The sequence below is a fragment of the Cyprinus carpio genome, chromosome B4, assembly GCF_018340385.1.
Source record: "Cyprinus carpio isolate SPL01 chromosome B4, ASM1834038v1, whole genome shotgun sequence".
In the NCBI taxonomy this organism is placed as follows: Eukaryota; Metazoa; Chordata; class Actinopteri; order Cypriniformes; family Cyprinidae; genus Cyprinus; species Cyprinus carpio.
This window is the reverse complement of record NC_056600.1, coordinates 9,030,450-9,056,409: the sequence shown is the minus strand read 5'-3', so window position 1 is coordinate 9,056,409 and position 25,960 is coordinate 9,030,450. Positions and strand designations below refer to the sequence as shown.

Genomic DNA, 25,960 nt, shown 5'->3' with positions numbered 1-25,960 from the left:
TAATTAATATTTGTGCTGTGTTGTCTACATAATAATTAAGGAAATGAGGATTCAGTTTGTTTGTAATGATGAACATGTTTCTGACTGCTCCGCTCTTCTTTAGCAGGGAGTCTCATCTCTGAAGAACTGCTGTATGAAGATACTGATGAGCTTCTCTCAGGTTCGAGAGATGAAACACACATTCACTCCACATTCCACTTAAAAAATACCCCTTTTTAATAAATTCACAGAAATTAATAAATAAATGTGAACTAATTATTTTACATATTTGATTAATGACCCAATACTATTAAAATACTGCTGTTTACTTGTATATTAACAGTTTTCTCTCCTTTTTTAGCAAATGAGTTCAAGACTGTATATTATGATGATGTCACCAACGGCAGTGGCCTAAAAGGTCAGTGACCTTTTTAATTGATCACATGATTCTTTACCAAATATTAATTCTCAGTCTCATGACCTGCAGCAAGAACATATTTTGGTTTTGTATCCAAACATATTGTGTGTTAATGCAGAAGAGATGGTGAAGGAAACCACACCGGGATACTATGATGATGTCATCACTGATGGACTGAAACCAGATCGTGAGACAGGTGTCACTCTCTTACTCTACAACAGCATATATACGCTTTAAAATTAAATTAAGACAGATATTTCAAATTGGTTTTTAATGTAATGAATGTGTGTGTCTGTGATGAATGTGTGAATTTGTAGAAGACACACCTGAGAGCTATGATGATGTCATGACGAGCGGACAGAACGCTGATATCAAAAAAGGTGTTTTACTTTATCAATTTAAAAATAATAATAATAATAATAATATTCCTTAAAATCACGATCGTTGCAGATATTTTAAATGACTGCCTTAATATTTTTTTTGGTTTACATTTAAATTGACTCATATTTTTATGTGTAGTGGACACACCAGAGAATTATGATGATGTCATTATTAATAGACTGATCTCTCAAGGGGTAACAGGTGAGATGCACAGAACTAAATTTTTTGTCTCAATTTTTATGTTTTGATGTGCATAGGATTTTATTTTTTTGTAATCAAGTAACTGAAGGGAAAAGGTGTGACAAAGTGTTTTATAAACTGATATTACATATTTTATGTCATTCTTGATCAGAGGGAGTTCAGGAGGAGTATAAATATGTCATGAGTGTCAGTGAAGATGTGAGAAACCTGTTGGGTAAGTTATTATAACCACTGATCTATAATATAGAACATATATAGATCAGTGATTATAACCCTTTTGTTCTCATTATTTTAACATCTTTATTTAGATTTGAATATTTTTAGTATTTTTCCAGTTGTTTAGACTTAAAATATGTATTCAGTTACAGTATTTGACATGATTTAAGATTTTGTTTTTAATAACAGATTATGATGATGTGGAGGAGGAGTCAAACAAAGAAGGGGGTCATTTGGCTCAATGATCTCATCCACTGCTTCGGTTCAACACACCTGAACAAAGTCTGAGTTATTGATATTGTTATTGATGTCAAATCTCAGGTTTTTATATTTTTCCTGATTTTTTGTATTAAATCTGTTATGCCTTTGTGGGATTTTGTTGGATTTGTTGGCCTTGTTAACAGCAATAAAAAAAATCAGACAAGTTTTTGTTTGTCAATAAGAGATAACATGATCCTTGAAGTCAAATGTCTGATCTTACATTATAAAGCACAAACACAGTGACAATCAAAACATCCTAAATATAAACCCAAATGACCATCAGTGATGTAACAGTCCTCCGCTTCGCTGCAGAAAGTACTGAGTTCATGAGTGGATAATGCTGAAAAAATGCTTGCATTTATTTTGGATACGATGAGTAACTTTCACAATAGAAAGAAAAGAAACACCAATCAGCTAAAATCAACTGTATCAACTATTATTATCTTATGTGATCAGGCGTGTTATAAACCAATAAATAAATTATGCATATTGCTTGTCTGCTAGGCTTTTATATTTTACTTATAAACTACTTTTCTATTCTACATTTTACTGTAGAAGTACTGTGTTATATATGTGTAATTCAACGACCTGTAATGCATTTAAAATATTTCTTCTCTGTACACCATATGTAATTATATAGTAATATAACAATATAATATATAACATATATAATATGACTTAACAATGCTTAACAACAGAATATTAAAGTCCAAGATCTTCATTGATGACAAACAACATTATGGAGCAGCAGGTTTCTTTTTCCCATTTAATTATCTCTATGTTAATACAGTATACACTCACTGGCTACTTAAATTGCTCGTTAACACAAATATCTAATCAGCCACTCATGCCTTAATGATTTTAGATAAGTAAGTCTGCAAGACCACAAGTGCACAAGTAGTGCTATTAACGGATGCCCAGGTTTTGTTCTTCAACGCTAAAGTAGCAGCGTGTAACCAAGTAATAAATGTAGCTTGCAGCTCACTCTCCAGTGAAAATAATTACATGATTGCTCTAGTAACCAGCAGCAGTAGTGGATTTAACCATCATCCAAACCATGCCAAGTGTGTGGGGCCCCTGTGGGACCCCCCCTCCCCCTGCATGTGATTTGTACCGAGGGGGCCTGGGGTCTTGATGTTGCTTAGGGTCCACAAAGTGGTAAAGCCACCCCTGACCAGTCGGCTCTGGTGGTCAGACTTTGCAGCTGTTTTGAACGTGCTGAAAAATCGGGAACATTTTACAGGAACAGCTCCATTTAGGGTCAGAACACCAAAAACCCAGACTGTTCCTGGAGAACGGAGAGGTCTGGTAATCCTATTTTAAAGGCCATTAATATACAGCTGAATGAAAATACCAGGAAATATCACTCTCACTGCTGCAGTGTATTTACATTATTTCTGTCTCTGAGTTGTAGAATATATTATAGCAGTAGACAAAAAAGTAAAAAGAATGTGCTGTGAAATGAGCTCTACATGGATGAAATTAGATTTGTAGCTTTCTCTAGAAAGTTTTTTTTTATTATTATTATTTTATTTTCCTGTCTCAAAAAAAGTTCATCAATATGAAGCTCCCTCATGTGGAGACACAAGGACTAGACTCTTGTCTGATGTTCTTTACAATAAGAAGTGTTTTGCTGCCATCTGCTGGATGAATTACACATTACAGTATTAAACACACATCTACAGCTACAAATGTCTTTGATATGATGCCAAATTAATATATCTTTGGAATAGAAAACAATATTTATATACAAATGTTGTCTGAATAGTCCTCTATAATGACCCAACATTATCTAAATACTGCTGTTTACTTACTGTATATATTAACAGTCTGCTCTCCTTTTGTTTTGCAAAAAAGTTCAAGACTGCATTTTATGATGATGTTACTAATGAAAGTGGCCTAAAAGGTCAGTGACCTTTTTAATTGTTCACATGATTCATTACCAGGTGTTTAATAAAGTCTCTTGATCTGCAGCAACAACATATTTTGGTTTTGTATCCAAACATATTGTGTGTTGATGCAGAAGAGATGGTGAAGGATATCACCCCGGGATACTATGATGATGTCATCAGTGAAGGACTGAAACCAGATCGTGAGACAGGTGTCACTCTCTTACTCTACAACATCATATATACGCTTTAAAATTAAAATACTACAGTACTACAGATATTTCAAATCTGTTTTGAATGTAATGAATATGTTTCTGTGATGAATGTATGAATTTGTAGAAGACACACCTGAGAGCTACGATGATGTCATGATGAGTGGACAGAACTCTGATATCAAAAAAAGCGTTGTGTAATAATAATAAAGTTTTAATAATAAACTTTAATAATATCAGTTTAAAATAATAATAATAATAATATTATTTATTTGAATTAATGTTTCTTTTTTAGTTTACATTTAAATTTACTCTTTTTTTTTTTTTACATTTACTTTTTATGTGTAGTGAACACGCAAGAGAATAATGATGTCATCTTTAATATACCGAGCTCTCAAGGGGTAACAGGTGAGATGCACAGAACTAAAATTTTTTATCACCCTTTTCATGTTTACATGAGTATCAGACATGTGTTCTGTGTAATCAAGTCACTGAAGAGAAAAATGATCCTTTAAATGTGATGAAGTGTTTTATAAACTGATACGAGATCTTTTTATGTCATTCTTGATCAGAGAGAGTTCAGGAGGAGTATGATGATGTCATGAGTGTCAGTGAAGATGTGAGAAACCTGTCGGGTAAGTTATTGTAACCCTTTTGTTGTCATTATATTAACATCTTTATTTATATTTTAATATTTTAAATATTTTCCCAGTATTTAGACTTAAATCATGTCAAATACTGTAATTGGATAAATATTTTAAGATTTTGTATTTAATAACAGTTTATGATGATGTGGAGGAGGATTCAGACAAAGAACAGAGCAATATAGCAAATTAAACAATATATTATGACTTAATAATGCTTAATAACATAATATTAAAATCCTAGTGCAGCTCATGTCATATCCATCAATATAAAACAAGCACAGTTGCCTGTTGTGTGACGTCACAGCACTTTCGTCTATACACAAGTGCTGCAGTCATAAATAAAACCAAGGTAAGGTTCTTCTACATTCTGGTATTCTTTTGTTTGGAAATTATCCTTACCTGCAGTACTTAGTTATTCAAAGCTGCACACAAGTTTATGAGATCTTCATTGATGACAAACAACATTATGGAGCTGCAGGTTTCTTTTTTCCATTTTATTATCTCTATGTTAATACAGTATACACTCACTGGCCACTTAAACTGTTCGTTAACACAAATATCTTATCAGCCACTCATGCCTTACTGCATTTAGACACAAGGACTAGACTCTTGTCTGCTGTTCTTTATAATACCAATGTTTTTACCCTTCTATGATTTTTAACTGTAACAGTAGCAAACCCACAAGAGTGGTCAGGGGTTCATTTGCACTCTAACATTTAAAGTCTTACAGGACTAAGTGGCCTACTTAATGTGGTGTACTGAAAAGTAGCTAAATAAACCAGCAGACAATGCATTTACAGAACAGAGTATTATTTTAACAACATAAATTATCATACACAGCAGCAAGACATCTGTACATATATATATATATATATATATATATATATATATATATATATAATATATATATATATATATATATTAACTCTACGGTTGTGCAGTAAAATTCACTAAGATTCACTTTTTATTCATGAAGATGGAAAAGAAACCCGATGAAGATGAAAAAAATGCTAAAAAACAAGACTTTTAAGATGAAAATGACATGAAATGACCACTGGTAACAGTAGATGGCGGCACAGGATCAATCAGCTCAGTTGCCATTTCCACTCCTTAGTATTTGTCAAATCTTGCTTTTGGATTTATTATAAAATGATTATTATACACTATATACTATTATAGTGTACTAAAGTATAAATAAATAAGTTAATTATTAATGGTATAATAATTAAATAATAATGCATTTAGTATTTTATATTTAACTGTAGGAGCTGCTAAATATATTCAGCCAGCAGACTTGTCGCTGCTGTAGGCTTGTTACTCTGAATTTACTCTGTATTAATGCACAGCTCTGTTTTGATATCGGCTTGTCAGATAGTTAATTCTGTCCATTGCTACAATATTTATCACTGTCAGAAGTGTCAATCATAAAAGTGACTCGCGGAACAGTTCAGATGATTCACTCGCGGTTTTTAAAACACTCGCATTTGCCTTATGTATGGGAAAACTCCTTTTTTCTTTTCTTCTGAAGCCTGATTTGTTCACGTTTGTGTAGCTGCACAAACCAATGGCGCTTCAGCCCGCCAAAGGGGGCGGGGCCGACCACTATATAAGTCTGTCCATAGCGCCATTCATCAGATCATTCGACTGAAGCGACGATCATCGATTCATGCAGCTTGTAGTGTGGCAAGTGACATAACGCTCGTTCTCTTATCTCAGGGAACCGAGGTTACGTTAAGTAACCGAAGAGTTCCCTTTCGAACGTTCACACGTTATGTATGGGAATGAATCCATTCACGCTGCACTACGAGCAACAATTATATGCTGCTCTGCGAGCCCAGTGTTAGAGCACTAATAAGTGCCCTAAGGGACCTAGGCATTATCTCGCCCCGAGCTTAGCTGAGGGCATGAGAAACTAATACCCACATGGGAGGTTTAAACAGCTAGAATCCGTGCCTGCAAAATCTGGCAAAAGTGGACGGCGATGACCAGCTGGCGGCCGCACAGATCTCACTGATAGATATGCCGCTAGACCACGCCCATTAGGAGGCCATTCCCCTTGTGGAGTGGGCTCTCATACCAGTAGGGCATTCCAGTCCTTCCGATGCGTAAGCCAGAGCTATTGCATCAACAATCCAGCGAGACAGTCTTTGCTTAGTAACCGTCAGACCCTTCTGGCGACCCCCAAAGCAAACAAACAGCTGTTCAGACTGCCCAAACAGTTTAGAACATTCCACATAGACTCTCAGAGCCCTCACAGGGCAGAGAGCCTTTACCAATAGGGATATTACCTGCGCTCTAAAGGGAGTAGAGAACACTTTAGGAACATAGCCGTGTCTCGGTTTCAAAATTACCTTGCAGTCATTGAGCCCAAACTCCAGACACAAAGTGCTGAACGACAGCGCTTGTAAGTCACCCACACGCTTAACCGATGCCAAAGCAAGGAGATGGGCCGTTTTAAGAGATAAGGGCTGCAAGTCAGCCGAACTGAGCGGCTCAAATGGGGGCCTTTTTAGGGCATCTAGGACCATGGATAAATCCCAACACGGCACAGTCTGAGGGCGAGGAGGATTCAGTCTCCTCGTGCCCTTAAGAAATTTAACGACCAAGTCGTTTCTGCCTATTGAATGTGCCAGCCCTCGAGAGAGTGAATTACTGCGATGGCCACCACATATACTTTGAGTGTGGATGGTGCATGCCCCTTATTCAGCAGCTTTTGCAGAAAAATCAGCACGCGGGACACATCACCTGAAACTGGGTCCACTTGCCGTGCAGAGTACCAATTGAGGAATAGTGACCATTTCTGACCATAGAGCCGTCTTGTGGACAGCATCCTTGCCTCAAGAATGGTGTTGCTTACTCTCGCTGGGAGCCTGTCAGACTCCCGTCAAGGCACCAGACATGAAGGCTCTACAATGAGGAATAGTGGGATGCCAATCATGCCTTTCACCTGCGAGAGAAGGTCCCTCCTCAATGGGATGGGCCACGGGGCCCTCGTCACCAGCTACATCAGCTCCGGAAACCAAGCCTGGTTCTTCCAGAGTGGAGCTACTAGGAGGAGGGAGCATTTGGTTTCCTTGACTCGCCTGATGATCTGGGGAATCAAGATGATAGGAGGAAACGCATACAGACGAGCCCTCGGCCAGTCATGGGCCAGGGCATCTCTCCATATCAAGAAAATGTTGGGCAATGAGAGTTGTCTTCCGAGGTGAAGAGGTCGACCTCTGCCTTCTCAAAGACTGCCCAAATGCACTGTACCGTCTGAGGGTGCAGCGCCCAATCGCCCCGGGGCTACCTTGCCTCTGGACAGCATGTCCACTCCCAGGTTCATCTTGCATGGCACATGAACCGCCCTTAGCGAGAGGAGTTCTTTCTGTGCCCAGAGGAGGAGGCAACGAACCAATCTGTATAAGGCGTGAGACATGAGGACGCCTTGGTGATTGATATAAGACACCACTGTCGTGCTGTCTGAACGGACCAGGACATGGTGGGCCTTTGATGGCCGGAAGGAAAGACGCCCATCCTCACTCCTGTCGGAAACAGGTGAGTGGTCCTCCAGGGGGCCATAGCTTCGATAAAGCGGCGGTCCACCCTGACCGGAGATCTCTTCAACCGCCAAGCGTGGGGCCGGACTCAGGCTTTTAGCCAAAATTGGAGGGGCCGCATGTGGAGCATCCATGAGGCCGAGCAGCCTCTGAATAACCCTCAGGGGGCGTGTCGTCCCCGGTTCAAGGGGAAGCCGTCAATCGCTGAATTGTCAGGGACCGATCCGGCGAGATCCACGCCCACATTAGGGCAGAGTCTAGAACCGTTCCCAGAAAGACAGTTCGTCATCTGGGCAACAACTGGCTCTTGCGTGGGTTTATTGACCAACCCGAGGCGCTTAGCAGCAGCTCTTTGTGAGCGTTTAGGTCCCGTTCTGATCTGGCTAAAACCAGCCAATCATCGAAGTAGTTCAATACGCGGATTCCCATCTGTCTGAGAGGGGACAGAACCATGTCTATGCACTTCGTAAAAGTGCGTGGGGCCCGGGACAGTCCAACAGTAGGACTGCTTAATGATAGGCCACTCCCTCGAGCACGAATCTCAAGAACGGTCTGTGACAGGGGGCTATGTGAATGTGAAAGTAAGCATCTTTCAAACCCACGGTCAAAAAACCAATCCTAGGGACAAATTTTTTTTGACCGTCATCATCTTAAACGACCGGCGCATACGCGAGCTGTTCAGATGTCTGAGATCTAGAATGGGTCAGAGCCCGCCGTCTCTCTTTGAGACAAGGAAATAGCGGCTGAAAAAGCCTGACTCGCTGTTTGGGGACGTTGACGCTTCGGGAAGGGAAAGCGTTTCGCCAGCCTGGATTGCTGTTTCAGCCCAGGCTCCGTTTTCCACTGAGGCTGATGCTGCGCTGGCTTAGCAGGCTGAGCAGCGGGGCTTTTCTGGTGGCCTGCAGCTGCAGTGCCAGGGCGTTTAGGGAGGAAGTGACCTGTGACATCTTCTGAGCCTCCCGAAGCCTCCGTCAGTGAACCCGTGAACAGCAGAGCCGAGATCTGTTGCTGTGCGCAACTACTTAAAGGCCTCCTGGTGCTCTTGGCAAGACTCGTCCATACTACGGAGGAGTTTGGCTTGAAACACATGAAGGATCACCATTGTGTGCAGCGCCGAACCAGCCTGTCCTGCTGCTGCATAAACCCTGTTGGCGATAGATGACGCGTTGCTATGGACATAATAAGATAATACATATAGATTATTTAATTATTTGATATTGGATTTTTGTATAATTACCATTGTCCACTGACACAATATATCACAAAAAATAAATAAAATAAAAATTCAAGCTGCCATTTCATGTACTCTTGGGGGCTCCTTGGTGACCACGGGGGCCCTAAGCAGCCAATAAGTTCGCTATGCATTGGGCCGGCTCTGTACGGAAAGCAGATCTCTCCAGCTCTAAGTATATTGAACAGAAACAATATTATAGGTGTATTTTTATTTATTTATTTATTTATTTATTTATTTATTTATTTATTATTTTTTGGTGTAGATGACACATCTGAGAACTGTGATGATGCCACTCTAAAAGAACAAATAACTGATACTTTTTATAGATTTATTATCTTTCTAAACGTGTATTACAATTGTAGTGCATTACTACTATACTACACTGCTGCAAGAAAAATCACTTATGTACTGTAAGTGTGGCAACTGGCAAGCAATGTATTTGGACTTTTTTCTCAGTAGCTTTAAGACTGCATCTAGTCTCATGTAGACTGAACTTTGACTAAACATGCAAAAGTCACATTGTAAAATATTCTGGACAAGAACCACTAACATGTAGATGGGAAGAGACGGTCTGACTGACGTGTAAACCAAACGGTCACTATGATTTTTGCCAAGTAAGACATGTTCCAGGATTAACATCTTTTGCTGATCCTGGATCAACATTAGTGTCCAAAAATATAGACTTAACCCAGTCCCTACCCCTAAACCTAACCCTACCCAGAATTTATTCCTAAAATCATTCAGAAATGATAGCTGTTTAACAAGGGTGTAGAAGCCCTAACCCTGATTTTAAGCCTAAAACCGATATTTCCTGAAAAGTTATATCTCAATTCTGATTGGTTGATTGGAATGTTTTTTCAGGAATATGTTGTACTTGGTGAAATCACGCTCACCTAACCAAACACAGTAAATTTTGTATTGTTTAGTGGAGGGTTTATTTGAAAGTTTATTTATGTCATACTAATGTACAGTTGCACACTGACTCTTGGTCACAAGGTGAAGAACGTGATCACCACAGAATGGCAATTATGATTTTTGTGGGCCATCTGAAAATAAAAGCAATTTTATGGAATTAAATAAATTTTACATTAGTTACAGGAATTATTTTGACAGATGTTTTCCTTTATAGCCAATTTATTTACTCAAATGTCATTTTATGTCATTTTACAATTTTACAGAGTTGAGTTTATGAGGTGATGTATGTATACACTAATTTTGGACATTTTCAGTTTGTTATCAGTGCTTTTATGTCATCTCTGCAGGTGTTTGGCTTTGATGCTGTAAATAAACTGGAGAGTTTCCTGTCTCCTGTAAATCAGAAACGTCTGTGAGTCTATGTGTGTGTGTGTGTGTGTGTGTGCGCCTCCTCTCACTGAGGTCTTGATGTGTGGGGAGGAGGAGTTCATCAGCACTGACAGTTTTGATATATATGGAGAAAATCAGAAACGCGTCCTCTGATTTGTCACTGAAGTTGTTTGATGATTTCCTCTGTTGTGTCTAATAAGGTAATAGCGAGTGTGATTGGAGGCTGATGGACCTCTTTCTCTCTCATTAAGAGGATGCCTGTACTTCTGTATCATCAGAGCGGAGAAGTTTGTTCTGGGAGTTGAGTTAATCATGCTGAGGATGATGGGAAGATGCCTGATGTTCATTTTACTGTTTTCAGTTATAATACTCATCACAGCTGGTAAGTACACAAATTAAAAACAACAACAACAACAACAACAGAGAGAGGGATGAAGAAATGTTACTTTCTGGAATTGGTCAGAATATTGTGGGATTTTTTTTAAAATTTGCTTCAAGATGTTTGATTACAATGTAGCATTTCAGATGACAATATTATTATTTATTAATTCACAATGTGCCTCTCTTTCTCTCTCTCATTTGTTTAAAATATTAGACCGTGTGAATGTGAGGCTGGATGGTGGTCACAGTCGCTGTGCTGGTAGAGTGGAGGTTCTTCATAGAGGTCAGTGGGGAAGAGTGTGTGGTGATTTCTGGGATTTGGCTGATGCTGCAGTGGTGTGTAGAGAGCTGGACTGTGGAGAACCTGTAGAAGCTCTGGGTAATGCACACTTTGGACCAGGATTAGGAACAATCTGGATGAGTTTTGTCAGATGTGTTGGTTCAGAATCCACACTGAAGGACTGTGTATCAGGAGGATGGGGCCGAAGTGTCTGTGATCATGCTAAAGATGCTGGAGTCATCTGCTCAGGTAACATTTGCACACTTGTGGCTACACCTGAGTTTTGCTGTTCATCTTGTACCTAAAGTATGAACAGCCAAAGTACTCAATGCCATAGTTTACAACATTTTAGACTGATGCGCACAATGTGCACAAAGATAATAAACATATGGTAAAAAAACAAAAAAACTTCCAGTACCCAGAAGGCAAATTTTTGTCACAAATTTTAAATGTGTGATAGATAGTGTATAGTGAACACTAATTAATATGTTCATTTTCTTTTTTTGCATTTCATAATTTCATCTTTATATTTTTAAAACATTATTTTCTTTTTCTTTGTTGTAAGATTTTTTATGGATTTTTTGTTCATTATTACAGTTGTGAAAGTTATGCATATTTATAAAAGTTGAGATGTAGCTTCTGTAGCTTCGATTCTGCCTTGAGAAATAGTTTATTTTTTTACAAAGCAAACTTGACTTTTTGTTAATTGTTGTTAATAGTTTTTGTTATGTTTTGTTTAGTAGTTTTTTTGTGGGTTTGCTGTCTTTCTCAGTTTGTCTAAATATATGTTCACATGTGTAATGTTTAATACAATTACAGTTGAGGTCAAACGTTTACATTCCTCTTTCAGAATCTGCAAAATGTTAATTATTTTACCAAAATAAGAGGAATCATACAAAATGCATGTTCTTGTTTATTTAGTACTGACCTGAATAAGATATTTCACAAAAAAATATATATATAGTCCAGAAGAGAAAATAATGGTTGAATTTATAAAAATGGCCCCGTTCAAAAGTTTACATCCACTTAATTCTTAATACTGTGTTGTTCCCTGAATGATCCACATCAGCATTTTTTTGTTTAGTGATAGTGGTTCATGTGTTCCTTGTTTGTCCTGAACAGTTAAACTGCCTGCCGTTCTTCAGAAAAATCCTTCAGGTCCCACAAATTATTTGGTTTTCCAGCATTTTTGTGTATTTGAACCCTTTCAAACAATGACTGTACTTTTGAACAGAATGGAGGCGTGTACATTTTTTTTATTTTGCCTAAATATCATAATTTTTCATTTAGTACTGCGCATCGGAGGCTACAGAAGATCACATCATTACATCACATGTTTCCCAGAAGAAAATAAGTTAAATTTACCCTGATCTTCAAATTCAAAATGTTTTCACACCCCGCTCTTAATGCATGTTTTTTCTTCTGAAGCATCTGTGAGCATTTGAATCTTCTGTAATAGTTGCATACTACAGACATCACAGCAGCTGGGTTAATAGGTTTTAGAGTGGGGGAACTTTTGTAGGCCGATCAGCTGTTAGCATCACACTGGTTCCCTCGAGAAAAAGCCAATAGTATTTTTCCATAGGCTTTTAGATTATCGCAAAAAAAAAAAAGCTCTGTGTTCAACCATAGCTCATGAAGCTTACAAGTTTTGTCCATCAAGATAATCTTCAGCCTACATACATAAGCCTACATAAAAATGCCAGAACTTAAAATCTAAACTTAGGCTATAAACAAATTACACCACCACCACGGTCACTCACTTTCAATGTCAACACTATGCTTCCAACAACTTTTTCAATCTTATTTTAACATGTTCACTGAAAAGGATTAACTATATATATGTATTTTAATCCACACATGAACCTTTTCATATAAACTGGAATAAATACAAAATAAGAGACAAACTAAAGCTGAAATGAAACAGTACGTTAATAATAAATAGTATAGTGAATAAATGAAATAATCATAACTAAAGGACATAAAGCACGTATTTCTGTACATTTCTAAATAAGGCGCATTAAAATCAATAAATCCTTGATTAATATGAAAATTTTGATTAAAAACATGTCTCAACATGCTTTAATTTTAACATTAATTTTAACGTGGCTTTATGCACTCATTAAATTTTCACTTTCCGTCACACACTTGAGGTATTCAGCCAATCACAACGCAATGGATAGATCCAATCAGCATACACCTTTTTTTTTTTTTTTTTTGAATGATGAGCTTTGTAAAAATCGACAGTAAAAAATGTACAGTATTTTGAAAATATGTTTTTTGAACATTAAACCGCATAAACACACATTGCATTACTCCAAATACATAAAATAATGTTCTTTTTTGCAACGTCATGTGACCCCTTTAAAAAAATCACGAATGGGGTGTAACTGGTGTGTTTTATGTCATAGAACAAAACGTGAAAGTATCTTGAGCTTGTGTGAACCACGGACCTTATTTTAGGGGATTTAATCAAACTCTCATTCAAAAAACCAATGGAACTATGGACTATGGAACCAGAAGTGCTAAAATTCTAACTCGCTTTCGGGTTTTTGCCTACAAAGTGACGTCATAGTTCCACCACTCTATTTTGGCTGCTTTAAGAGCTGCTGCTGCTGAACATGACTTGGATTTGACACACATCATATTTTCTCACAACTCTTTACCTATTCTGACCCACTTCAGGTCTTAAAGTCTTTACTAATAATGAGCTGAGTTAAATCGGGTGTGTTTGATAAGGGAGACAGTGCTAGGCTGCTCCAGGACATCGAAAACCATTACATTTCCACTAAATTTGCTTTAGCATTTGTGTTTTACAATACAGCACGCACCACTGCATTATTTGCAATTTGTTGACAGTGATGCCATTACATGATGACATCATTATGTAACTACAATGCAAAATTGTGTCACTACATCAAGTCTCAGCAAAAAATATATTTTATATACAGGTGAATCTCAATAAATTAGAATGTCATGGAAAAGTTCATTTATTTCAGTAATTCAACTCAAATTGTGAAACTTGTGTATTAAATAAATTCAATGCACACAGACTGAAGTCTTTGGTTCTTTTAATTGTGATGATTTTGGCTCATATTTAACAAAAACCCACCAATTCACTATCTCAACAAATTAGAATACTTCATAAGATGAAAAAAAAAAAAAACCTTTTTAGTGAATTGTTGGGCTTCTGGAAAGTATGTTAATTTACTGTACTTGTACTCAATACTTGGTAGAGGCTCCTTTTGCTTTAATTACTGCCTCAATTCAGCGTGGAATGGAGGTGATCCGTTTTTGGCACTGCTGAGGTGTTATGGAAGGCCAGGTTTCTTTGACAGTGGCCTTCCGCTCATCTGCAATTTTCGGTCTCTTGTTTCTCATTTTCCTCTTGACAATACTCCATAGATTCTCCGTGGGGTTCTGGTCTGGTGAGTTTGCTGGCCAGTCAAGCACACCAACACCATGGTCATTTAACCAAGTTTTGGTGCTTTTGGCAGTGTGGGCAGGTTCCAAATCTTGCTGGAAAATTAAATCAGCATCTTCAAAAAGCTGGTCAGCAGAAGGAAGAATGAAGTGCTCCAAAATTTCTTGGTAAACGGGTGCAGTGACTTTGGTTTTCAAAAAACACAATGAACCAACACCAGCAGGTGACATTGCACCCCAAATCATCAAAGACTGTGTAAACTTAACACTGGACTTCAAGCGGCTTGGGCTATGAGCTTCTCTACCCTTCCTCCAGACTCTAGGACCCTGTTTTCCAAATGAAATACAAAACTTACTCTCATCTGAAAAGAGGACTTTGGACCACTGGGCAACAGTCCAGTTCTTCTTCTCCTTAGCCCAGGTAAGACGCCTCTGACGTTGTCTGTGGTTCAGGAGTGGCTTAACAAGACTAATACAAAAACTATAGCCAAATTCCTTGACACATCTGTGTGTGTTGGATCTTGATGCCTTGACCCCAGCCTCAGTCCATTCCTTGTGAAGTTCACTCAAATTCTTGAATCGATTTTCCTTGACAATCCTCATTAGGCTGCAGTTCTCTCGGTTGGTTGTGCATCTTTTTCTTCCGCACTTTTTCCTTCCACTCAACTTTCTGTTAACATGCTTGGATACAGCACTCTGTGAACAGCCAGCTTCTTTGGCAATGAATGTTTATGGCTTACCCTCCTTGTGAAGGGTGTCAATGATTGTCTTCTGGACAACTGTCAGTTCAGCAGTCTTCCCCATGATTGTGTAGCCTAGTGAACCAAACTGAAGGCTCAGGAAACCATTGCAGGTGTTTTGAGTTGATCAGCTGATTGGCATGTCACCATATTCTAATTTGTAGAGAATTGGTGGGTTTTTGTTAAATGTGAGCCAAAATCATCACAACCAAAAGAACTAAAGACTTAAACTACTTCAGTCTGTGTGCACTGAATTTATTTAATACATGAGTTTCACAATTTGAAATAAATTACTGAAATAAATGAACTTTTCCACGACATTTATTGAGATGCACCTGTATGTTAATTTAGATTTGTTGTAAAATAATATAATGTAACATAATATTAAAATATAACTGTATTTTTGAATACAACATTGAATTATTGAACACTTACACATTTTTGAACAATTACAATTTATGTTTTTTTTTAAATTAGCTATTAAACTAGTAAAACTACACATTCTGAACAATTATAGTTTTAAGCAGTGTATTAGCAGTTAGTTAGAAAAGTCTGTAAAAATAGGACACAATCTAATATGTTAATATTAAGGATTTTTCTGTATTGACGTTTCACAGGTTTTTTTTTTAACTGCATTTTAAATTACTCACTGTATTTTGTGTGGTCGGTTTACAGGGTTACAATGAATAATGAATAATGGGTAAAAGATAATATCCTGGAAAATTACTAGTACCTTTTCCATTTTTCTAGATATTTTTCTTACGGTGTACTAACAGATCAACAGTCGCAGGTACAAGGTACTAACAAGGTATATCATAAATGAACAATTATTATTATTAAATTGAACAATTCCAAATAGCAGCTAACTTAATTCATGTAATGTGTGTACTACTAGGCATCTTTGGTTTCCTCTTGTGTAATTTAGATGGAAAATGTGTGCCTTTTTATTGTTTGAGTAACTTATCAAAAGTTGCCAAATAAATTTAAAAAATAGCTAAATTTGTTACTAGGTGCTTTTGGAAGAAAAAGTTGCTTGGGTAATGTGAGAAGTTGCTAAATTTAGCAACAAAATTTCTAAGTTGGCAACAATGCACCTGAAAAGTCTCCTGTTTCATGCTGTTGTAAAGATGTTCTGCATCTAAATAAACACAATTCAAGAAAAAAGACAGAAGCAGCAGTTGTGAGTGAGGTGGCTTCGTCCCTGTTTTAACTGCATTAAATATTTTTAACGCAGTTAAACTGGAAAAATTAATTACATGCATTAACAAGCTCATTTTGGCAGCACTGGTTGTTACATTCAAATGTTATAATACATTAATGTCTGCTATATTTGGTTCTGTTCTTTTAACTCTTATGAGGTTATTGCAGCTCTCCCTGCTCATTCATGACAGGCTGCATGGATGGGCAGGGAGTTTTTACCAGAACAGAACCATACCCAACCCAAACTGTATGTTAAGTGTCATTTTGACAATAGTGGTCCTGACAGAACTATAATTATTTGTGTTCTTTCAGAAGTCAGACTGGTTGGAGGTTCTCGCTGCTCTGGGAGGTTAGAGATACTTCATGATCAGTCGTGGATGTCAGTGTGTGACGCTGTCTTTGACCAGCAGGATGCAGAGGTTGTGTGTAGAGAGCTGGACTGTGGGGCTCCTGTACAGGTGCTGGGAGCAGCTGCTTTTGACAAAGGAGACACTCAGATGTGGAAACAAGAGATTCAGTGCAGAGGAAATGAGTCTCAGATTCACTTCTGTCCAACATCACCATCACATGAAAACAATTGTTCTCATGACAATGATGTTGGGCTGGTGTGTACAGGTATGTGTTGACTGTTTTTTTCAGGAGGGATTTTTTTTTTTTTTTTAATTATTTTCTTTTTTTTTTTTTCTTATTGTTGTGCAGAGATATTAAATGTGCGGTTGGTTAATGGAAAGAGGTCAGTGGGGAACAGTGTGTGATGTTGGTTGGGATTTGGCTGATGCTGCAGTGGTGTGTAGAGAGCTGGACTGTGGAGAACCTGTAGATGCTCCGAGTGATGCTCAGGTTGGACTCGGATCAGGACCAATTTTGATGAATAATGCAATGTGTACTGGATCTGAGTCCACACTGAAAAAGTGTGGATCAGTAACATGGGGTTTTCAAGGTGTGTGTCAGAGCAAGAGTGCAGGAGTCATCTGCTCAGGTAAACTCAAAACTTTATTTTGAGAAAAGAAAAGAAAAGAAAAAAGAAAGTAGTGCATGTTTTGTTCTGAAAGGTTAATTCATACTCATGTTATTTTCAGGCGTCAGGCTGCACTGAAAAAAGTGAAACATCAGTGCAATCCATTCAAAATATATATTTACATTGGTCCAATGGAAAATTGTGATTTTCAGTTTATACCTTCTGTTTTCACTTTGCCTCAAAGTAAGTGTTACGCCCTCTAGACAAACTTTAAAACATTACTTTTACTTGAATGGTAGTTTAAGGTTAAACCAAAGTTTTGGGGTGTCATGTGATAATGTGACGTCATTACGTCTCGGTACATCTGAGTCGTTGAAAATTTCTGCTGTCCGCCATTACCTCGCTTCGCAAGCAAAGGACCATCTTCATGTGCGAGTCTGCGAGAAAACTCAATTAAACAAGGTAAGAGCTCGAATGTGTTTTGCTTGGTGACAACATATCTGTTTTTTGAGGAAATAAACATTAAGTCAAAGAACCGGGAACTACTTTACAGACGTCGGGGTGTTCTGTGATGGAGTTTAAGAACTATGAACTGGTTAAAATTGTCATCTCGAATTTTTGCTAATCGCATTATGTGGTCGCGTAGTTAAAAAAAAATTACTAAACTTCTAATAATCGTGTCTAGATCGTGCTTAATTTAACTGAAGAGCCCCGCCAGTGTCTGGATATGTTTAATCGGTAGTGGGGTCACTGCTAGCCCCTCAGACATAGAGCTGCAGCCGAGCCAAAGTTTTGGCGGGATGAGAGTAGGGTGCTCCAAGGACAGACTTTATGCGTGCTGTTTCACCAATAGCCTAACATTAATTGTATTAACTCCGTACTCGTGAGCTTGTTGAGACGGGTGAAGGAGCACGCGGGTCGGACATGCAGCCTGTTTTTAAAGCTCTAAAACAGCTAAAAATGGTGTCAACCGCTTGATCTACATCTGTGCTGTTTTGCGCTGTAAAGATTTCCGTTTGTGCTGGTTCGGTTTTTAAATTATTACAAACTTTAGAGCCTTGAGGCGTCTACAGTCCTCTGAGGCGCGCGCACGTGTCTGTGTGGCGCCGCTGTAGTGCCGAAATTTGCACCCTGCCAGATTATGCACCCCCTGGTATTGGTAGGTTTAGGAGTAGGTGTGGGGGAGGGGTTAGGATTAGGGGTGGCGTTGGATTAGGCAATCAGGTAGCGAAACGAGGGGATTCAGAATCTGGCAGGGGTGAAGAATTCGGCACAACGCCGCACGGCAACACACACTGCGTGCAAAAAAATAATCTCAAGAACGAAAACAGCACAAACGTAGCTCAAAAGATTGACATAATTAATATATACATTTACGTTTGGGGGCTATATAATGTATATTATACACATTTACGTTTAACATGTACTTGCTAATCAAACATTTTATATGAACAAACTACTAATTTATGAAACACAATCGGTCTTCCGACCTTTTACTGTTGTTAATTGATATTGATATGCGCGAGGAGAGAGCAAGCGCTCGTGCTGTTTGAAGGCGGTGAGAGTGCGCGCGCGCGGCCGGGGCGCTGTCTCTCTCTCTGCTTGTTTTTTATGCGCTCTGTCCACTGATCTAAATATTTAGTTGTTACGACGACATATTTGTTCCCTCGTTTTAATAAATCGTGGACACGTTGAACTATTTCCCTCCCTCATTTTTGATTTAACAAATTACAACGTGGCCACAATATAGTAAAACGAGGGAACAAATTAGTATAACCTGCTGAGGTTTTATTAATTCGTGCCACGAAACAATATTCGCCTGAATATTCACCAATGCACAAAAATATAGGTCTTTTTTAATATATTTAAATGTTAGAATAATATAAACCAAAACGCGCGGGTAAAACCGCTGTAGTGAAACTGCGCACGCGTGGGTGAAACTGTGGCTCTGCAGTCAGACCCTTATCCAGTTGCGTGCAGTTTATGGTCTGGGTCGGGATCGGACAGAACGTTGAACGAGCTCGGGTAAGGTCGTGTTGGATTTTTTTGGGCCCATTGTAAACTCGTGCACCCTGTGAACCTGCTCTGATTAGAGATAGAATAGGATAACAGTGTTGCCATAGACATTTATAAATTCAGTGTCTGTTTTGCCACAATGGCTAACGCTATATTTTTTCTTAAAAAACCTTCCTAATGTTAACTTACTATTTACTACTTGTATGTATTTGTTTATCACATATTGTATTTGTAGCAATGGCGAGAGCCATGACTGATTACAGAGAGAAACACTACACAAGTTATTATTTAAAGTGACTAACAGTTAATGGAAATAATCACTGTCCCCTATAAATTCATGCCATTTCCTTTGTATTTACAGGTGCCCTCTTTCTGGAATCATTAACCGCTGCTGGTAGGTGATCCACACATGCACACTCATACTCGGTGATGGTAAGCTACTATTGTAGCCACAATTGCTCAGGGGCAGACCCTTCGACCATCACCAACCACTCACACACTACATTCATACAGGTAGTGGGTGAGGTGTCTTGCCCAAGGACACCACAAATATGAATGACTAAACTGATAGAGAAGTCCATCACACAAGTAACATGTTTACGCACACTATAACCATAAAATTAAATTAATATCTAGACAGTTTAATAAATGTCGTCTTCCCGCTGAATAAGTAACCACCAATAGGCATAAATATTTAAACTAATATGCAAAAGCATGATCTTGCATTATGAAAATAGCATTAAAGGAACAGGCCACCATTTTTCCATACTGAGATATGTTCTTACCTGAGCTTAGACAACTTGATGAGTACCAGTCTGGTCTTTTTGTGTGTGCTCAGTCACGGACAAAGACCAAAGATGTTTTTTAGCATTTAGCCTTTCCCAGCATATTCTTTAGGGACCCAAACGGGGGTGAAGTTAGAAGCGACCAAGCTCTTCCACATTTTCCCTATTTAATACGGTTAAGTGAGTAGTTACATGATCCAAGTATAGTTACACAAAAATTAAACATGCCGATTTTCTAAGCGGATAAAAAGGGGTACTATATTGTAAGGCGTAATAACACCCTAGGAGCACTTCGACGTCCACGCAGTATTACTGTGCGGAAAACGTGGAAGAGCTTGGTCGCTTCTAACTTCACCCCCGTTTGGGTCCATCTTTGACTGAGCGCACGCACAAAGACGAGACTGGTACTCATCAATTTGTCTAAGCTCAGGTAAGAACATATCTCAGTACGGAAAAACGGTGGCCTGTTCCTTTAAGCAGCAAATGCCTAACATGGTTCTTTTTGTATGTTTCTTTCTTAGTTTTCTGGTGAATGTGGAAATGCAAAGACTGTGGTGTTTCTGTTTTACGAAGATCTGAACTTCTTAAACATTATAAGCTTGAGCACAGACACTATGGACGTCGCCATTCCTATCCTTGCATCTATTTTAGTTGTCAATGCACCTGCAAGACTTGGAAGGCACTTTTGACTCATTTGTCCAGATTTCATCAGCCTTCACAAACTGAAGTGACCACATTTAAATGCCTCACTTGCCACTGCAATCAATTCTCAACGTTAAAAGAATACTTGAAACATATTTCACAGCATCTTCTGAACAGTGAAACAGTAGTTTGTGTCTTTCAGGACTGTTTGTACAAAACAAATATTTATGCTTCATTTCAAACACACAAAAGCAGAAATCATAAGGACTGTTCAGTGAATGACTTAAAACCTGGAATTCTTGAAAAAACTACATGTTCTGCTGAAACAAATTATTCTGATAATATCCACATTGATAGCATTCTTCCTGAGCCCGCAGATGATTTCAGTACCGAAGATTTCAATGATACGTCTTTGGATGGGGAACATTTAATTGACTTGAAACATAACATTGAGCTCAAACTAGCCTCTCTCTTGTTGAAGCTCGAACATATTTATCTTGTTTCTAGTGTTGCTGTTGATGAACTTTTGCAAGAGTTTGTCCATTTGATAAGCACTGCTTCTGTCCCTCTTATCCATCAAAGTATAGTTCAGCACTTGCGGAATGGTAACAGTCATGTAGATGAAACAGTTGTAAAAGATCTAGTATTTGCTCTTTGTAAATCACATCCAATTACAGCCTCTCTTGAAAGTCCAGGCCCTCTTTCCACTGCTTGGAAGAGAAAGGCATACTATAAAAAACATTTTGATATTGTTGAACCTGTGGAAATTGTGCTTGACCCCCCAAAACAAAAAATCATTTCAATACATCCCTTTACTAAAATCCTTACAGCAGATTTTAAGTTTGTGAAACATTTTTGGATATTGCCATTAATTTGAAATCTCCCCATCAAATTCAGTCTGGTCAAAGACAGTACAAGTCATTTTATGATGGGAGTAATTACGACGAAAATTTTCAGTTGTCAAAAGAGTGTGCTATTTCACTTTTTTTGTACATAGATGACTTTGAAATCTGTAATCCCCTTGGTACCTCCAGAAAAAAGTATAAGGTCTGTGGGGTATATTGGACATTGGGTAACTTACCTGCTAGCTGTCACTCCTCACTGTCTAATATATATTTAGCTGCACTTATTCATAGCGATGATGTTAAATGTTATGGTTATGAAAATGTACTGAAGCCCTTAGTACAGGATCTTATTATATTAGAACAAGAAGGACTGTTTATTGCGAAATTGGGGAAAAATGTGAAAGGCTTTGTTCATTGTGTTTTAGCAGACAATCTTGGAGCACAGTACAGTATTGCAGGATTTGTGGAAAACTTTTTCTGGCAGATACTCTTGCAGATTTTGTACTGCAGAAAGATTGGATATTCAAACAAAAGAAGTGAACTCGGGAGCATTTTGCATGAGAAGCAAGGAAATTCATGCTTCTCATCTTAAAGAAATTGAAGAAAAAATATTGGCTAATTATTTTGGTGTAAAAAGGAAGTGTGTGCTGTCAGAAAATCTGTCATATTTCAATTTGACACAAAGCTTTCCCCCTGATATTGTTCATGATTTGTTTGAAGGGATTATACCGGTTGAGATTGCTCTTTGTCTTAATGTATTAATTTCCAAAAAATATTTTGCATTATCCAATTTGAATGACGCAATAACATCGTTTCAATTTAAATGGACTGACAAGACAAACTGTCCCCATCTTGTGCCCCAAACCTACACAACAAAGAGAACAATAGGAGGAAACGCGCACGAGAATTGGAACCTTTTAAGATTTCTCCCTCTCTTAATCGGACACAAAGTTCCTGCCAGTGAACCAGCGTGGCAAGTGCTCTGTGAATTGAAGGACATTGTAGAACTTGCTGTTGCACCTTTTCACACTGAGGACTCCATTTGTTATCTAGACTTTAAGATATCAGAACACAGGACAGTATTTCAAGAAGTATTCCCTCATGAAAGAATTCTACCTAAACATCATTACTTGGAGCATTATCCACAACTGATCCGTCAGTTTGGCCCGCTCGTTGCACTATGGACTATGAGATTTGAAGCTAAACATAGTTTCTTCAAAAGAGTAATACGTCATACAAATTGTTACAAAAATGTTTTGTATTCATTAGCACAAAGACACCAATTTCAGTCTGCACATAATCTGCACATCTGTAGGTTTCCTAAACCATCCTTAGAGGTCAGTGAGGTATCAACACTACCCATTGATGTTATTAACGAAGATATAACATGGGCAGTGAAACAGAAGTACCCACAAATTGAGACTGTGAACCTTGCAAAAAACGTTTTCTACAATGGTTTAAACTACAGGATTGGAATGGTGTTATCCCATGGATCGCTGGCTGGACTTCCAGAGTTTTGTGAAATTGTTCATATGATTGTTGAACAAGAGACCCTGCTTTTCATTGTAAAAAACTTGGATGCCTGGTACCTGGAACATTATCGAGCTTATGACTTGGTCACGTCTACTACTAGAGTGCTAAAGCTTGTTGGCCTGCATGAACTGACAGATCACTACCCTCTAAATTACTACATGGTTGGTGGACGGCGCCTCATCTCACTGAAGAGATACATCCATGCATAAGCGTTGTATAGGTGTGTGAATGGAATATATATTTTTACTGATTATGTTTTAAAAATATATAAATATATTAATTTAATGCTGAGCAGTATAAGATGTCCTTGAGCAAGAAACTTACAGCCTGTGTGAATATAGTGTGTGTGGGTGAAATGTTGGTCGGAGGGGTTTATGGTGCAGATTGGCAGCCTTGCATCTGTTAGTCTACCCCAGGGCAGATGTGGCCAGAGTAGTAGCTTACCATGTGAAAGAAAAATTATGTCAGTGTAGCACGTAAACCTGACACACAGGCTTGTAAAGCTTAACATGAGTGTAATCCATTATTTGTAATAATATTCGCCTTTTGTTCTTGTTGTTTTTAGATTGTTCTGTATTGGGTGACACAGCAGTGAAGATGCCAGTCAAGTTGCGAATTATTCTGAAGCCCGATGACACCAGGAAGCTACTTCTGCCAGATGGAATACCAAAAACAATGGAGCAACTCACGGATGAAGTCAGGAAAGTGTGTGGCTTGAATGGGGAATTCAGATTACAGTACCAAGACAAAGACTTTGGAGATGCACTTGTAAATTTGACATCTACAGCTGAACTAGAGGATTTGACAACTATCAAGGTCATCCCAATAACTGATGATTGCAGCCAAAGATTCAATGTCACTGTCTTGGAGGATGCTCAGTCTTCAAGCTTCCATTCAGATGACACGGAGATCCTTTGCTCACCATCAAGCTCAGTGTCTACAAGACGTGAAATGTGGCCTAGAGAGTTTCCAATCCCCAAGTTTTCGTATGACACTGAACTGCAGTTAGAAAAAGGAAATGCAGAGTATAGGTCAAACAAGACGAGGTTTAAGCACAGTACAAAAACAAAGTCCGATATTCTGGAAAAAGGTAGCTGAAGAAATATTCAAGTTCAAAGCTTACCCATCAGATGCTGACTTCAGTGAAGTTGCAGAAGCTCTAATCAAGAAGCACCCATGCCTTTCCGAACCTGGTTCGTACAATGGCTGCTATGGTTGGAAGCAGCGGTTTAAGACAAAAATGGGTAACTACCGAACTCAGCTAAAGGGGACTGGGTGTTCTGAGTTACTTGTAAATTCATTGAAGTCCAAAGCCCCAGAGGATGCCTTGCCAGCAAAAAAAAGTAAAGAGACCAAAGAGAGGAGAAGCTAACCATATACCCGACATTCCAACTGGAGAGACTCGAGAAAAACTGGAAAATGAGAGACATTCACTTTTAACAGAAGTAAAGAAACGAGACAATCGTGCAGTTGTAAAGGACAAAATGGCCAAAAACCTTTTCACTGCGAAGACAAGAAATTGTGGAAAAGGAATTGGGAGTTGAAGAGTTGATAGAAAGATGGCCTGCATTGTTCACAGAGGATGAGGCATGTAATATTTTGAACTATAAGTAATGGCCTGTAAAGTAGAGGATACTAATGGCCTATTATAGAAATCTCCTATGAAATATTACAAATTGTTCAAAATGACATGCATTTTTAATTTTTTTTTTTTGTAATTTTGTATTTCTGAATGTATCTCACATGTAGATGTCATGTAATCATTCTTCTGTGGTTCTGTTTTATTTCATATTTTTAAGATCAATGCTGAATTTCTCAGGATTACAACTGTTCCACTTCAGACCAAGATTCCTGGCATCTTTGGACAACCACCACATTAAAACTGATCGAGCTCTTTGTAGAAGACCCAGAAGATACTTAAGTTCTTGATCTGGTATGTACTCCGGTATTGTGTATAGATAGATCTAGATTCATTTGTATGCCTATCCTTTGATCCTTTGTTTGCCTTGTAACTTGTATTCTGAATTAGAAAGTTACAATTGTGGGTTGAAATTAGTTTTAAAAATTAAAATTAAGTGCCATTTTACTGGATATGGTAAATGCACTCCAGTCGAGTGACACTCTCATGGTTTTATTTCCCTCGTAAAAGTTATCATATGTTGGTTATGTGTCCAATTTGGTCACTTAAAGGAGCTATATCACGCAAACTTTTTTTTAACTTGATTCATGCGTGTTTGAGTAATCTTCGTGGATCCTGCTTGTTGAGCAGCAGCCCCTCCAAATATCTTTAAGAAAACTAGATAGGACATGGTAACCGTTAACGTGGCAAATGTGGCGGACATTTTGTGAGTGGCTGATTAGCTGGATTCTTATTTTAAGTAATTTAAGAAGAGGGACAGAAATGTCAATGAATGAAGGTCAAAGAAGAGATCCAGTGGGTAATGCTGGAGTCCTAACAACACAGGGAAGGGCATCTGTCTTTATCAGGACATAATTCTACATAATTACACTAAACAGGAATATTAACCTCCAAAAACACTGCACTGGGCTCTGCATTAAACAGTATCTTTCTATGTCAAACTTCAAGATATTTTCCTATTAGTATTGTTAGATCGTTACCTTGTCAGCAAGCTGAATTCTTGCTATATTTGTGAGTTTACAAACACACGAGAATCCATCTTGAACCGCTCCCGCCTTCACCGTTCGTACAGAACCAAAATTGGTTCTGGCGAAAAAGACACTATTGAACAACACGTAACACAAACACACATAACTTTTTTCAAAACTTAACATTGGTTTTGCAGTGTTCTTTAATCCAATCAGCAGCAAATGCTGCTCCAAACATGCGAGTGTTGCTTTTTTTGGCACTTTT

At 38.2% G+C, this 25,960-nt stretch overlaps 1 protein-coding gene across 3 annotated transcripts; it reads left to right on the top strand.

Annotated features, from left to right (window-relative positions):
* The first annotated feature begins 17,398 nt into the window (after positions 1 to 17,398).
* LOC122136979 lies at positions 17,399 to 24,169 on the top strand. Of its 3 annotated transcripts, none has more exons than XR_006154480.1 (3): positions 17,399 to 17,729; positions 19,645 to 19,677; positions 23,654 to 24,169. XR_006154480.1 is itself a non-coding variant. In XM_042721844.1 (2 exons), exon 1 carries the CDS (start codon positions 22,113 to 22,115, stop codon positions 23,295 to 23,297), a length of 1,185 nt encoding a protein of 394 aa, XP_042577778.1. In that variant the 5' UTR covers positions 22,051 to 22,112; the 3' UTR covers positions 23,298 to 23,308; positions 23,654 to 24,169. The 3 variants fall into 3 exon arrangements, 1 of the variants encoding a protein (XP_042577778.1); XR_006154481.1 differs by lacking the exon at positions 23,654 to 24,169 and adding an exon at positions 20,590 to 20,932; XM_042721844.1 differs by lacking the exons at positions 17,399 to 17,729; positions 19,645 to 19,677 and adding an exon at positions 22,051 to 23,308.
* The last annotated feature ends 1,791 nt before the right edge of the window (positions 24,170 to 25,960 follow it).